At 45.7% G+C, this 16,174-nt stretch overlaps 1 protein-coding gene across 4 annotated transcripts in view; it reads right to left on the bottom strand.

The window, feature by feature from the left end:
• Positions 1-16,174, bottom strand: part of tex2l (testis expressed 2, like) — a 106,976-nt gene that overhangs the window by 65,550 nt on the left and 25,252 nt on the right. For all 4 annotated transcript variants that reach the window (XM_043711315.1, XM_043711318.1, XM_043711316.1 and 1 more), the window contains exon 2: positions 4,915-6,391. In XM_043711315.1, the coding sequence (XP_043567250.1) occupies positions 4,915-6,360 (1,446 nt within the window). In that variant the 5' untranslated portion in view covers positions 6,361-6,391. The remainder of the gene's footprint in view (positions 1-4,914; positions 6,392-16,174) is intronic.

Here is a 16,174-nt window from a genome sequence, read left to right as displayed (position 1 = left end):
CAACGGTCGTGTTGTTGTGGTCTGGCGATGGAGGAGTCCAAAGACCTGCATATCCTTGGTGGAGTGGGAGGGGGAGTTGAAGTGTTGAGCCACAGGGTGGTTGGGTTGGTTGGTCCGGGTGTCCCAGAGATGTTCTCTGAAACGCTCCGCAAGTAGGCGGCCTGTCTCCCCAATATAGAGGAGGCCACATCGGGTGCAGAGGATGCAATAGATGATGTGTGTGGAAGTGCAGGTGAATCTGTGGCGGATATGGAATCTAGTACCTGTCAGTGCCTTGCAATGACTTCAAACCTGGAGTATCACATCACTACCAAACGTACCTGATGGCGTAAACGTTGACAATCTAGTTTTGTGTTATGTGAGTTGTGGAAACCAAAAGCATACTTAGAAATAAACTTCAAGGCAAAGTTTTTCATATTTCTATAAACAACAACTGTGTGCAATTATGTGGATAAACTCACTGATCAGATGCACTCCTATCTTAATAATCGCTTAACTGACCTGAAGCATGAAAGATTATATTCTCCCCAGCAGAACAATGCTGCATTTTGGGAAAGCAAATCTTAGCAGGACTTACACACTTAATGGTAAGGTCCTGGGGAGTGTTGCTGAACAAAGAGACCTTGGAGTGCAGGTTCATAGCTCCTTGAAAGTGGAGTCGCAGTTAGATAGGATAATGAGGAAGGCGTTTGGTATGCTTTCCTTTATTGGTCAGAGTATTGAGTACAGGAGTTGGGAGGTCATGTTGCATCTGTACAGGACATTGGTGAGGCCACTGTTGGAATATTGCATGCAATTCTAGTCTCCTTCCTATCAGAAAGATGTTGTGAAACTTGAAAGGGTTCAGAAAAGATTTACAAGGATGTTGCCAGGGTTGGAGGATTTGAGCTATAGGGAGAGGCTGAATTGGCTGGGACTGTTTTTCCTGGAATGTTGGAGGCTGAGGGGTGACCTTATAGAGGTTTAAAAATCATGAGGGGCATGGTTAGGGTAAATAGACAAAGTCTTTTCCCTGGGGTCGGGGAGTCCAGAACTAGAGGGCATAGGTTTAGGGTGAGAGGGGAAAGATATAAATGAGACCTAAGGGGCAACGTTTTCACACAGAGGGTGGTGCATGTATGGAATGAGCTGCCAGGGGAAGTGGTGGAGGCTGGTACAATTGCAACATTTAAGAGGCACTTGGATGGGTGTTTGAATAGGAAGGGTTTGGAGGGATATGGGCCGGATGCTGGCAGGTGAGACTAGATCGGGTCGAGATATCTAGTCGGCAATAATGGGTTGGACCCAAGGGTCTGTTTCCGTGCTGTACATCTCTATGACTCTATTAACAATTGAGATGGTGAACTAGAAACAACGAGAGTTCACAACATGATACTTTAGACACGTGACAATAAGTATACAATTTTCAACATTTGTCAACTAGAGGTTGTGCCTGAAAAATATCAATAAGAGCAGGAGGACTGCAGGTTTCCATCTGACGGGTGGCTGTGCAGTTACGATGACCTATGTTACTAACCAGAGGAGAATCGCTTGGATTTTGCCATTTCCGTAGTGAGGCTTCCAAGGAGACAACATATGTGCTTTCCCAAAGCCCAGGTCCTCATGCACAACTCCGTGGTGGGGAGGGGGGGGGTGTGTGGAGTAGGAGGGGGGCGAAGCGGGGTGGTGCTGGATAGTGTCTCAAAATACTGATTTTCATTCAGCTTTTATCCCGGCAGGTGAAAAGAATTGGGAAACTGAAGAAGCTTCCGAGGTAAGTTTAGACTTTTCGACTTCCGTTTTTGAACCCAGGAGGAGTGCAGGAGGGATCCTTCAGACCCATAATGACGATGTTGGCCTTTAGGCGGCACGGTGGCTCAGTGGTTAGCACTGCTGCCTCACAGTGTCAGGGACCTGGGTTCAATTCCAGCCTCGAGCAGCTGTCTGTGTGCAGTTTGCACATTCGCACTATGTCTGCTCCAGTTTCCTCCCACAGTCTAAAGATGTGCAGGTTAGGTGAATTGGCAATTCTACATTGCCCATACTGTTCAGAAATGTGCATATTAGGTGCATTAGTCTGAGGTAAATGTAGAGTCATAGGAGAGTGGGTCTGGGTAGGTTATTCTTCAGAGAGTCGGTGTGGACTTGATAGGGCCGAAGGGCCTGTTTCCACATTGTAGGGATTCTGTGGTTCACGTCCCAGGCACTGGCCAACTGGATACACTCTAACCTGCTCCCCTGTACAAAGTTGTGTGCTACTCCCTGTCTGCCTATCACTGAAGATCCAACATGATCATCGAAGGCTACTTGCACCGCTAACAGAGAGTGGTCCGCTGCAGTAATTTTAAGGCAGAAACCATTTCAGGGAAATTGAATAAATAGTTAAATTGCAGGAATGTATAAGACCATGGGGAGAAGGCAGGCTCAGTCTGATTTCCCAAGCAAAGATCTAACACTGTGGGCTGAATGACTTTCTTCCATGCTTAATCCACTAGTCCCTTTTGCAGCATGATCCTATTTTCTACTCTCCAGCTGCTTTTCTTTAGGTTGTACAGTGAGAGCAGCACCCACAGTATTCTGACCAGCTGTTCTCTGATATCTTGATGATGCAACCCCATGCTTTGTTCAAAAGTCAAATGACTGGATTGAACTCAGAAGGAATGATTTTGGGAACTGTGCAATCCCACCCCCCACCCTGCGGAACTCTCTTCCACCATTTTCAACATCCACGTTCTCCCCAGACCCCACCCCAATCCAGATTAAAGAGGCAACAGAGGAAGCACTTTTGTCACTAACGTGGGTCAGGGCAAGAGCATGTGCTGATGCATCCGATAATCTCACTCACTGAAGAGAGTTCACCTGGCTATACAGAACAACCTCGATTATCTAGTTGAGACGGGCGGGGTGTATTTTGTTCGGATAATTAATCTGATCGTAAGCAAGCGGTAATTTATGAGTGCTGGTTATCTGAACATACCCCGGTTATCCGGCAATGCAAGCCATAATGCCGGTTAACTGAATGCTGAGCTACCTAATGCTGTTTTTAAAGGACCTTGAGATCTTGTTCAGATAATCCGAAATTCAGATAATTGATGTTCAGATAATTGAGGTTGTTCTGTAATAGTTGGACCACAGTAATCCACTTACCTTCGGGTCGACCACTGTAAGAGGGAGGCAAAAAAAAAGCCCAAGCTTACTGTAACAATGAAGCAGCCAATGATTGTTAAGTAAAAGCCGAAAGAAGCGCGGACATTGAAAATCAGAAACAAAAACAGAAATTGCTGGAAAAGCTCAGCAGCATCTGTGCAGAGAAAGCAGGGTTAACGTTTCGGGTTCAGTGGCCCTTCCTCAAGACCAATGGTGGTTAGGAAAGGGTTGGTTTTTAATGATTATCAAGTATTGCATCTCATGGTTGTTTAATCCTGAGAACCTCTCCGTAGCTTGAGTGCATCAACCAATGGGTTAGGGCGGCACTGTGGCTCAGTGGTTAGCATTGCTGCCTCCCAGCGCCCGGGGCTTGGGTTCGATTCCTGCCTCAGGTGACTGTCTGCGTGGAGTTTGCACATTCTCCTCATGTCTGTGTGGGTTTCCTCCAGGTGCTCAGGTTTCTTCCCACAGTCCAAAGGTGAGCAGGTTAGGCGAACTGGACATGCTAAATTGCCCATAGTGTTACGTACATTACTCAGGGGTAAATGTAGGGTAGGGGAATGGGTCTGGGTGGGTTACTTTTTGGAGGGTCGGTGTGTGGACTTTGTTGGGTCGAAGGGTCTGTTTCCATACCATAGGTAATCTAATCTAATTTATTTTGGGCATACAAAAATAAATGGAATTTAAAGAATGTGGGTTTTTTCTTATGTAAAATCATACACAACAAAATGTTATAGCAAACCATCTCTTTCCTTTGGTATTAGCCTGGCAGGTTCTGTTGCTTTCTGGTTTCATTACAGCACATTTCTCTAAATGTAACTCTGATGATCTGAAGGCTGCAAATAGTGGTCCAAGCCATGATAGCACTATGGGAAAAGGCAAGGAATTATGTCAGCTGGCACAGGAATCGAATTGGTATTCCTTCGCAACACCTTCCAGCCAACTGTGTTATTTAATTCTTTAGCAGTATATCGATAGGGGAAGAGATGCTTCAAAGATTCTCTCTTTCCTGCCACATAACGAAAGTAATGCTCATGATATTATAATTGAATTGTCATGCTTAATAATTAAAGTGTTTTTCACAAAGAGGAAGAACGTTAATTTTGTAAAACCTAATTTGAGGATTTTTAAAATGTGGTCGTTGATGTGATTTGGGTGTCACTGGCTCACCCAGCATTTATTGCCCATCCCTAATTACCCTTGAGAAGATGGTGGTGGAAAATCTTTTTGAACTGCTGCAGTCGAAATGGTGTCTCACATATGAAGGAAGACTGGATCAACTGGGTTTGTACTCGCTGGAATTTAGAATGAAGGGGATGGCTAGGATCCCATAGAAATGTATTAAATCCTGATGGGACTGGACAGACTAGATGCAGCAAGAATGTTCTGGATGTTGGGAAGTCCAGAACTAGGGGTCACCGTTTAAGAATAAGGGGAAGCCATTCAGGACTGAGATGAGGAAGAATGTCTTCGCATGGAGAGTTGTGAACCTGTGGAATTCTCTCCCACAGGAAGCTGTTGGGGCCAGTTCGTTAGATAGATTCAAGAGGGAGCTGGACATGGCCCTTGCAGCTGAAGGGACAAAGAGAGAAAGGGGAGATGAGACGCTGAAATCGCATGAGCAGCCATGAATGGTGGTGCAAGCTCGAAGGGGCGAATGGTCTATTCCTGCACCTATTTTCTACGTTTCTATGTTTCAGTGTTAGGAAGGGAATTCCTAGATTTTGACTCAAAGACTGTGTGTAAAATATTAAAGCCAACTCCAGGAAAAGAATTGCAGCCCTTTACCTTGACAGTCTCGGAATCCTTGGGTTCCCTAACTATGTTCTCCGACTGCGGAGGTTCGTTACCCAGCAGGATTACACGGTTGGGTTGTGGAAGCCTTGGTGTCTGCAGTGAAATGATGAGTAGGCCCATCATAAATCCACAGGCAAGTCCGATGCAGAGGCCAGACAGGAACGATGGCAGTGGTAATACAAAGTAGCTGTAGGCCAGGGTGACAAAACACATCAGAGTTTTACTTGGCACTTTTCGAGAAGGTTGGAGTGGGGTCAAGGCCCGACTGGAGTAGGGGCATGTAGCATCATGTCCACACCACACACTGTCCTCACTGGGCTCCGCTTCTACGACCTGTAGCACATCTCCATCTGAACAGATCTCGTACCTCGGGCTACTGGTGTCCCCATAACCCTGTGGAAAGGGCAGACATTGTTTCCTCTGTTTTCCTTTCGCATGTCTTCCTGGGGAAGACACCTCGGCATGAGGTGGCCTACCGGCCTCTCGCTTTTCGGATTTAAGCATCTCTATTCTGAACTTATCAAAGCCAGGCCTTTTATTCTTGCTACAGGGATCATTGCTGCAGTCTTCAGCATTAGGGGTACAGAAGGAGCCTGTGCCACTGGTGTTCGACTGCGATGCTTTAGATTTGGGGCTACCACTACTTTCATCTCCAATTATCTTGCTTAGCATGTTCAATGGCTCCTGGAGAGCCTCGGAGAACTTTCTTTTGGTGTCTTCAAGCTTGGCTTCAACTTCGGGCACCTTGAAGAAACTGATCTTGCTCTCGGTGGGTGAAAGCAGTGGTGATGGTGGAGCGGTCTTGGAATCTCCATTTCTCCCCTTGGGCTGGGTTAACTGCCGCCAGAGATACAGGTTCAGCTTCGAGTCCGACTTTGACTGTGTGACCTCTGGCTCGTGCCGTGAAATTTCGGTGGAGATGGACTTGACCAGGTTCAGCAAAGGCTTCGGCCTCAGAGAAGACGTGTCCTTGGACTCGATTTCCGTGGACAGGGATTTGACCAGGCTGATCAAAGGCATCGCTTCAGAAGAGCCACAGGAGTTCACTGAGGATGCCAGAGGGGAGGTTACAGTTGGAAAAAGGAATTCGCCTAATAAGCCGGGAATCAAAGGAGAAGACGGGAGGGATGAAGCCGGCACATTCACGTGTTCCTCACCATTGCGAACACTTTCTTCTGCTGTCCCTTCATTCCCCTCTGCCGTGGTTATTCCAATGTCCTCCCTAGCCATTGAGCAGCTCAGTCCCTTGCCTTCTGAACTCTCCCAGTCTCCACACCTTGCTGGAGAAGTTAAATGGATAACAATGCCTTTGCCCTGGGATACAGCGGGATGCTCCTGTGGTTTGTGTCCCTCCTCTTGGATGTTGGGCATTGTTGGAGAGCAGGAAGGGGGTAACAGCATTTCATGGTCCTGCCCCTCACTTCCGAAATTTGCCATCGCTTGCACGCTGAAGACTGGGTCAGAGTTTCTGAAAGAGAAATGCAAGTGTTATTTTAATCAATCCGTCAATCTGATGGAAGGTTTTTGGGTCCATACCTTCTCATCTTGATGATAAGTCCCTCTGTGGCTCCTGGTGGATTCTCCCAACGTAGTTATTAATTTGACATTTTCAATAAAAATAGACTGCAACTATAATTGTAAAGATTGTTGTGGCTTTGCAATCAATTACCAATCTCACAATGGAGTTCTTGAAAAATTCTGTGCGGATGCCTCATGCCCTTGAATAATTTTGATGATTTAAGTTTCGTCATTCTGCCTTGACGCCTACGGTCACCCTCAGAAACATCAAAAGACATATTCACATCACCTGCAATTCTGGGATATTTTAATTTCAGGGCCCCATTTACATACAATTATGGAGTCATAAAATCAGACAGCATGGAACAGACCATTCTGTCCACCAGTCGATGCCCATCATAATTTCAAACTAAACTAGTCCCACCTGCCAGTGCCTAGTTCATATTAGATTAGATTAGATTCCCTACAGTGTGGAAACAGCCACCGAGACCCATTTCACTCTAACTAATGCACCTAACACTATGGGCAATTTAGCATGGCCAATTCACCTGACCTGCAGGAGGAAACCGGAGTAAACCCACACAGACACAGAGAGAACATGCAAACGTCACACAGAAAGTCACCCGAGGTTGGAATCGAGCCTGGGACTCTCGTGCTGTGAGGCAGCAGTGCTAACCACTGGGTCACCGTGCCGCCCATATTCATCCAAATCTTTGTTTTTTGATTAGATTAGATTCCCTACAGTGTGGGAACAGGCTCTTCGGCCCAAACAGTCCACACTGACCCTTCAGAGAGTAACCCACCCAGACCCATTCCCCTACACCTAACACTAGGGCAATTTAGCATGGCTAATTCACCTGACCTGCGCATCTTTGGACTGTGGGAAGAAACCGGAGCACTCGGAGGAAACCCATGCAGACACAGGGAGAATGTGCAAACTCCACACACTCAGTCGCCCGAGGCTGGAATCGAACCTGGGTCCCTGGCGCTGTGAGGCAGCAATGCTAACCCTTGAGCCTCCGTGCCACCCCACATGTTATTCATGTACTTATCTAAGTGCTTTTGAACTTTGTGACTGTACCCACATCCAGCACTTCCTCTGGAAGTTCATCCCCCACACAAACCTACTCTCTGTGTAAAAAGAAGCCCCACATGTCTTTTTTTTTAAACGTCTTTCTCCTCTCACCTGAAAAATATGCCCCCCAGTCTTGAAATCCTCCACCCTAGGGAAAAGACACCTGCCTAATGTATATCACTCATGATTTAATAAACCTCTGTAAGGTCTGTAGGACCTCTATAAACTTTGACAAACTTCAACCTCCTGCACTGGGCTGAAAGAACTCCCAGTGCATCCAGCCTCTCCTTATAACTCTCCTTATACAGTCGATCCACTTCCCTGCAGAATGGGTGTAGGAAGAGGATACTGTACAGACATCACCAGGGAATCAGCAGGCTTCCCTTAGATGCCTGTTGACCTAGAAAGGGGTCTAAGGAGAGTCCAATGGGAGGGAAAGGTGAATGAGGAGCACTGAAGGCTAACACTGTCCTTGACACTTGGGGAGAACGCCAGCTCTTTCTGGCTCAGTGAAGGTAACTCTCACCCTTACAGATAAGGGACTGGGTTTGAGAGTTGAATCTGATCCCTATAAATGTGGTGAGTGAAGTAAGCTTCCAGAGGCAGAGTGAAGACTCACTCAGCAGAACCTCTTGGCACAAGGGGAGACAGCTATTTAGATGAAATAAACCAGTTGCCTGGAGATCCACATTCCACAATGTGGGAAACCATTTGCTGGAAGGAATTGGGAGTGACAAAATGACCACATTTTTCAGGCACACATTCCACAGATTCCGCCTTCAGACATGGTAAGATTTGGCAGCTAGAGAGTTGGAACAATCATGCATTTCAGGACTGGCAGATAAGAACAGGCATGGCAGGCATTTGAATGTCTCGCCAAAGGTAGCCAACATTCTCAGGCCATGTTCACAGCTAAACAGGCGTTGAGCCCAGACAGTTGGACCTAAGCACTCCACAGTCCGAAATCCAAAAAGGATAACTTTTATTTCCAAGGGATGTGGTTGCCGCTGGAAAGTCACCATTTTGTGCCCACCCCTTTTTGCCCTTGAAGGGAAGTGTCAACCACATTGCTGTGGGTCTGGAGTCACATGTAGGTCAGACCAGGTAAGGATGGCGCCTTTTCTTTCTTAAAAGACATTGGTGAGCAAGACTTTGAAAAACAAAAGCAACTAAAATCCATAATAACTTGGTGCTCACCGTTACTGAAACTAGTTCTGGTCTCCCTGCTTTAGAAAAGAGATGTTGTTAATTATGAGAGGGTGCTGAAAAGATTTACAAGGATGTTGCCAGGGTTGGAGGGTTTGAGCTATAGGGAGAAGCTGCCTAATCTGGGGCTATTTTCCCTGGAGCCTCAGAGACTGGGGTGGGGGGGTGGTGACCTCATAGAGGTTTACAAAAACATGAGGGGCATGGATAAGATAGATAGACAAGGGCTTTTCCCTGCGGTGGGGGAGTCTAGAACTAGAGGGTATAGGTTTAGGGTGATTGGGGAAAGATTTAAAAGGGATCCTCAGTTCCCTGACATTTCTGGGAAACTGTTGATTTTTTTAAATTCCAAAAATATACTTTATTCATAAAGAATATCTTTTTGTTCCTGCATAGTCACTGAAGCAGTTCTGTTTTGTACAGTATCATATGAGGAAACAAGCAAACATTGGAGGAGCAAATTCATGCGAGGCATGGAGAACCAGGGAAATTGATAAATGAGCTGCTTAAAACGGGTAAGAGTTGGGAAATTTAAAGAAATACAAAATCCTGGTCTCAAACCAAAACGTATTCAGCAGACAAGGAAAATTCAGCAACAGTCATAGTGAAGCTGCAAAACAACATCTCCCCTATAGCCTCAAGGAATGGGCCAACCACCACTGCTTTTCCCATATCAGCTGTGGTCAAGTGTTGGCAATGCTCACAACTGGGTTTATAGGTGACCAGCAACAGTACCCAAGGCTGAGAGAGGGGGAGTGACCTCCCTGCAGTTATAGCCATGCTGCCAGTGGGGTTGTTCATGGGGTACTGGGTTGCCAACCGAGGCATCAGGCTGAATCCGGAGGCCTGCCCGTGTGGTGTGGGCTCTCTTGCTGCTGCCAGTGCAGGCTGAGACCCTTAAGTGGCTCTCAATAACCTGGGAGACATTCCCTCCCTTGACTTTGTCAGGAAGGCAATGGATTCCCTGCCCCATTCCTTCATAAAAGGCAGCATTCAATTCCACCCTCAGTGATATTGCAGAATCGTCTGTTATTAAGGACAAAATAGTGGAAGTCTATCTTCTGCTTTAAGAAGGCACTGTTCTCTTCTGAGGTCCGATCAGAATGGACTGTTTTGTATTAAATTCCCGGCAGGTTATGTCAGTCCCATTTGTCAGTGCTGCAGGAGGTTTATAGAAACTCTGATTGAGCTATTCATGCTCAGAGATTCTCAACACAAAGAGGTGACTTGGAAACAATGACAAGATAATCATATTCCTTTATAACATGTGGGTATTGTCAATAGAAAATGAAATGATTGTGAGATTGTTGCATGTTATAGCAACTGTAACAGTATAAAAACAGCAACATCATTATTTACAAGGTGAAGTGTTTTTTTTGATGAGTCATCTACAACATTACAGCTTTGTGTGCACAATCCTGCCAGTTTTAACGAAAGCTGGAACTAAATAATAGTAGACAGGATCCTGAAAGCAATTATGAATTGAATGTGATACCTAGATTAGCAATCAGATGAAACTCATTATATGTTGAAATGAAAGCTAAGCATAAACTTGGCATTCACCTATAGCCAATACAACCATCTTATAAAAACCAAAGAACTGCGGATGCTATAAATCAGAAACAAAAAAAGAAATTGCCGGAAAAGCTCAGCAGGTCTGTCAGCATCTGTGGAGAGAAATCAGAGTTAATGCTTCAGGTCTGGTGACCTTTCCTCAGGACAAATAAAGCACAATTTTATATATTTGTCTCATTTCAATTAAGTTCCACCATCTGCTCAAGCTCCCAAGGATGAGTACTTTTTGAATAATTCCTGACTATTCAGAATGAGCCAATATTATTCAATAACGGTTTTCTGAAGGAACATTCCTTACATAGAGTAACACCTATAAACATGGAGGTTTCTGTGCTTTTATACAGTTATAGAGTTATCAGTGATTAGATGTTGATCCAAATGTTTGCTCCTGAATCAGGAGTGCAGATTTAGAAACTCTTCCAGCTCCATAAATCCAGCTTGGAAGAATGTGCTGTCTAATTTGGGATTTGTTACTGAACTAACTCCATAGAGGCTGGTATGCCATCACCAAGTCACCCTTTATTTACACATACATAGTACATGACACTGACCCAGCTAGCACAGAGCCAGCTCCTAGAGTGACAGAACCCCTGAAACTCCTGTTTATATCTGTCAGCCAGGGCTCCCTGATTGGATCAGATTAACAGCCCCGATTAGGGAACTCATACTCAATGAGATCCACCTGGCTGACCTCATTACAATCGCCACAGTTACAACTGTAAGGAAATCAGATCTACAGCCCTCACTCCTTACAGCATATCCCTCCCTTCACACACTCCTGGCACAGTGGCTCAGGGGTTAGCACTGTAACCTCACAGCATCAGGGACCTAGGTTCAATTCCAGCCTCGGGTAACTGCCTGTGTGGAGTTTGCATGTTCTCTGGTTTCCTCCCACAAAGGTGTGCAGGTTAGGCTGGATTGACCATGCTAAGTTGCCCCATAGTGTGCAGGCTAGGTGGGTTAGCCATGGGAAAGGCAGGGTTACAGGGATAGATAAAGGGATGGGTCTGGGTTGGATGCTCTTTGGAGGGTCAGTGTGGATCTGATGGGCTGAATGGCCTGCTTCTGCATGTAGGGATTCTATGGTTTCCAATCAGACCACCCGTTCTAATTTATTTTGGCTGCCTTTCATGCAAATTGGTGTCTCCATTTAACAAACCCAATGGACAGCAAAGGGAACCCCACTCTGTTTGCATAACTGTTTCCTTGATCCGTGGATTTGCAACGTATAATTCAACACTGATACCCCCGCACTCTCCTGACCATCCCTAAAATGTCAGGTGTTGATTTGGGAATAGATTTTTCAGAATCGCGGTTGCTTCACTATCGTCACAAAGTGGGAACCATGTCAGCATTTACAAAAATTCTGAAGCTAACTTGCCAGGCTTACCACACAAGACTAATAAATTAATTAATTAGGGATGCAGAAATCCATCAAGATTCTTATGTTGCAATTCATTTCAAGTTGGAACTTGATAACTGAAGAATGGAACAAAAGCTAACATAGTTAGTTAGCACTATGGCAGCACAGTGAGTGTATCTGTCAGTGAGCATGGGTGGTAATGCTCCCAGGTCTTGGGTGGGGGCAGACATTTGTCAGTTCAATCCCACACTCAGTTTCCATTCATCATCTCAGCTAATGTGGATGTTTTAAGGACACTGGTCATTCTCCCGTCAGGTACTAAGCCAAAAACAAAGGCAACATGATTATTCATTCTCACAAGGCTTATAAAATATTGCTGGCACAGATAACTTGCTAAATGAATCCATTACATAACAATTCAGACTGCTGTGTTCTGAAGCAGGGTCTCTGGATCCAAAAAGTTAATTCTGCTTTCCTTCCACATTTAACAGAAATTTACCAGTACTTCCACACAGATCATCTACTGTAACCTCAATGTGGTCTCCTCTACATTTGGGAGACAAGACACTAACTTGTGGATCATTTCAGAGAATATCCCTGGGACACCCGCACCAACCAACCCCACCATCCTGTGGCTAACTCCACCTCCCACTCCATCAAGGACATGCAGGTCCTGGCCCTCCTCCACCACCAAACCCTAACCACCTCATGCCTGGAGGAAGAACGCCTCATCTTCCGTCTCGGGACACTGCAACCACACGGGATCAATGTAGATTTCACCAGTTTTCTCATTTCCCCTCCCCCCACCTTATCCAAGTCCTAAGCCTCCAACTCATCACCACCCTCTTGACCTGTTCATCTTCCTTCCTAACTATACACTCCACCCTCCTCTCTGACCTATCACCTTCATCCCCACCTTCAAATCAGCCCCATCCCCCTCCCATTTATCTCTCAGGCCCCCTGGCCCACAAGCCTCATTCCTGATGAAGGGCTTATGCCTGGAACGTCGATTCTCCTGCTTCTTGGATGCTGCCTGACCTGCTGTGCTTTTCCAGCACCACACTCTTGACTCGTTTCTCTCCACAGATGCTGCAAGACTGGTTGAATGTTTCCAGCGATTTCTGTTTTTGTTTCTGATTTCCAGCATCAGCAGTTCCTTGTTTTTCTTCTGTTTGATTTGAAGTTATTTATTGTGAAGTGCATCATTGAAGTAGTTTGTGTGGACATTTCCCAGGATATTGTCGGTTTCAGAGGGTTTGAGTTATAAAGAAAGGCTGGATAGACTGGGACTTTTTCCACTGGACCCTGGGAGGTTGGGAGGCGACCTTATAGAAGTTTATAAAATCATGAGGGATATACATAGGGTTAATGGGAGGTTTTTTTCCATAGGATGGGGGATTTCAAGACTAAGGGGCACATTTCAAAGATGAAAGGAGAAAGATTTTAAAAAAGATTTGAGGGGCACATATTTTATACAGAGGGTGGACAGGAGCAGCAGATTGGACTAGCTTAATTTGAGATTATGTTCAACATGGACTGATTGAACAGAAAGGTCTGTTTCTATGCTGTGTGACTGTATGACTATGACTTTGGTGGGGTGATGGGGTGATGTGGAGATGGTGTAGGTTTTGATGGGGGAGGGGGGTGATCTCAAGAAGGGAGTTGATTCAGGAGTTGGGAGAAGGGATATGGACCTGGAGAGAAAGTGGTGTCGAGTGTTCGATGAAGAGATGATGTCCCAGGAGGCTAGCCCATCCCAGAAAGCTGGAGTTGAATATGAGGCCCAGCGCAGATTGGGAACCTGTGTGTACAGATTGAAGCCTGATACAGAGATGACGGAACTTGATGAGAGTATGGTTGAGTTGAGAGGCAGGGGGGATTGGGACGAATGAGGAAGGATGGCTGGAATGGAGGTTGTTGGTGGGGAGTGATCTCAGGAGAGTTGGGAAGCTCAATAAATCAACAGTAGTTTAAATCCGATAGATAATGTGTCTTGGAGCGTCATTAAAGATTCAAAGTGGCAGCTACATCCTTGGGTCCTGGCTGTTTCTGACCCAGCCTCCTGCCTCAGTTATTTTAACTAGTAGGTAGGTTGGAGTGGGCAGTCTAATTTTTAAGACTTTCATCACTCCCAAACACTGTTGCGGCCAGTTTGTTAGATATATTCAAGCTGGAGCTGGATGTAATCCTTGCAGCTAAATGGATCAAGGGGTAGGAGATGCTGTGGGCATGGGAGACTGAAATTTCATGGTCAGCCATGATCATATTGAAAGGTGGAGCAAGCTCAAAGGGCTGAATGGCCTTCTCCTGCATCTATTTTTGATGTTTCTATGTTTAAAACTTCTCCCACCTCACCAAACCCTCACGGATTGTAAAGAAAACTTTACAGCTTGCAAAAAAACTAAATGAAAAGTTTTAAACGAACTCGCTCATTTTCTCATCTACTCGCAAAGATTGGCTATTACTTGAGCAAAGGAAATATTGTCACATTGCTTATTTTATAAGATTAACATTTACTACTGCACATGATAACCTGCTTTCATTTAGGATGGATGCAACTTTTCATTTAAAGTATTGAAAACCATTTGTGGTTTTGATTATCTGCTTAGCTCAGAAAGTAAAAAAATGAACCCAGCAGCTACTGTCTCTTCAAGAAGAGCTGAACTGAGAGGAATCATTTTTACCAACTCAGTGTTGAAAACAAAAGGCCACAGAAGTGTGTGTGTGTGAATTTCGAGTGTGTGAGAATTTCAAGCGCATGTGGAATTTCAATTGTGTGTGTCAATTTCGAGTGTGTGAATTTCAAGTTTGTGTATGAATTTCAAGTGTGTGGGTGTGTCGGCCTTTGAAGTGTTTCTCATTCTAATTGTGAGACCGTGTTAAGTAAAATAAGGCTAATCTTGTTTCATTTTAAAAATGAAAGAAGTGTGTCAGTGCATCGGTTACATCGGTTACCAACACTTAAACACTCATTGAATCGACATGCACACACCCTTAAAAATAAATCTGATCAATCGGGCATGCAAGTCAAGACAAGAGGAGCCATCGCAGCCTCCTCATCTTCATTCAGAGGCAGAGCGTCTTTCAGGAATCACATTTTTAACCTTGCTCCCAATGTAAATAAGTCATGGTGTTAATAGCATTTTTCATGTGCCATTGAGTGATTTTTTTTGCTTCTGTTTTGTAAGAAAGCATTAGAGGAGATATTTCACTAATCTTCCTGCTTGTCAACTTCCTACACAGCAATTTATGTCCGTGAGATTTAATTTATTGTCTGCTGTATATATGAGGCAGGGAGTGGGGAGATGCCTGGGAGAAGTCAGGCAAATCCCTTTCCAAAGTTGGAAGCAATTGGTTGAGTTTTCCAACAGAGTTTCAGCGTTGAGGTGAGATTCTTAGCAGGGAGCAATGAGAGATATAATAACAGGGATTATCACTTGCTATTGTCCCCACTAGCTGCAAATCTCACTTCAGTGACATGTAGCTTCCTATCATTGGAATGGATAGAAGCTCAACTCCAGCTCATCATGGGCTTCTCCTTGGACACCCAATACCAACATCACAGGGAACATGGCAATGGGCATGTGCACTTCCCATCCAAGGATGCTGGCATCTGACACATTGCAGCCCCTCCATGCCAAGTCATGGCACCTGGATCGGGGATGTGTAGTTTGGGTGCTTCAGCCATGGGAAATGTTGGGTTAGATCAATAGGGTAGGACGGGTAGGTCTGGGTGGGAAGTTCTTCAGAAGATTGGTGTGGACTCGATGGGCTGAATGGCCTGTTTCCATATTGTAGGGTGACTCTAAGGATGCACTTGCGTAATGCTGCTGCTCTTCAATGTCTCACATGTGCTGGTAACCCACGGTGAAATGCTGGTTGCTCACGGGGGACAGCCTGCCAGGCTTGCCCAGGGAGTGTCTCAGCACTGCTCACTTGCTTTCTCAGTGTTCACTTACTTAGTGCCTGACCGGATGCTCGCAATATCCCTGCCTCTGTACTGTCTGAGCTCCCCCACCCCATCTCGAGCTGACAGGCTCATCGTACTTCTGTCTCATCTTGTTGTTCAGTGCAGAGACAGAGCCAGCACCTTCCAACATTGGGCAGCCAGCCACGATCACCCAGAGGATGGACGTGCTGCACCAATCTCACAGCTGCACCGCATGCCAGCCAAGGGCAACGCTTCCGCCAAGTCTCAGGGAGGTGGTTTTGGCATTTCCAGGGAGGCTCCTGTCAGTGCCAGCACAGAGGCTGCCCCCGATATCAGTCCAGGAGCTTTGGGCACTAACAGGTTCTGTTACAGTCTGTGCCTTTTCCATCTGGGGATTGGGTCACGGTCTGCATACAGTGCAGAGGATCGGGGAGCTGCACAGATATCACTCAGGGGGTCTGGCCACTCGCTGTCTGGGGTTCGCCAGCTAAGCCACTCAAGTTTGCTGGACCACCGTTTACAGCTAGGCAGCCCCTTAAAAGGGAAAACCCTTTGAAGATACACCAACACAGTGGCGGTGAGG

This window comes from Chiloscyllium plagiosum, chromosome 21 (genome assembly GCF_004010195.1).
Source record: "Chiloscyllium plagiosum isolate BGI_BamShark_2017 chromosome 21, ASM401019v2, whole genome shotgun sequence".
Classification (NCBI taxonomy): Eukaryota; Metazoa; Chordata; class Chondrichthyes; order Orectolobiformes; family Hemiscylliidae; genus Chiloscyllium; species Chiloscyllium plagiosum.
Note: the sequence above shows the minus strand (reverse complement) of the source record. Positions and strands in the feature narration are given on the sequence as shown.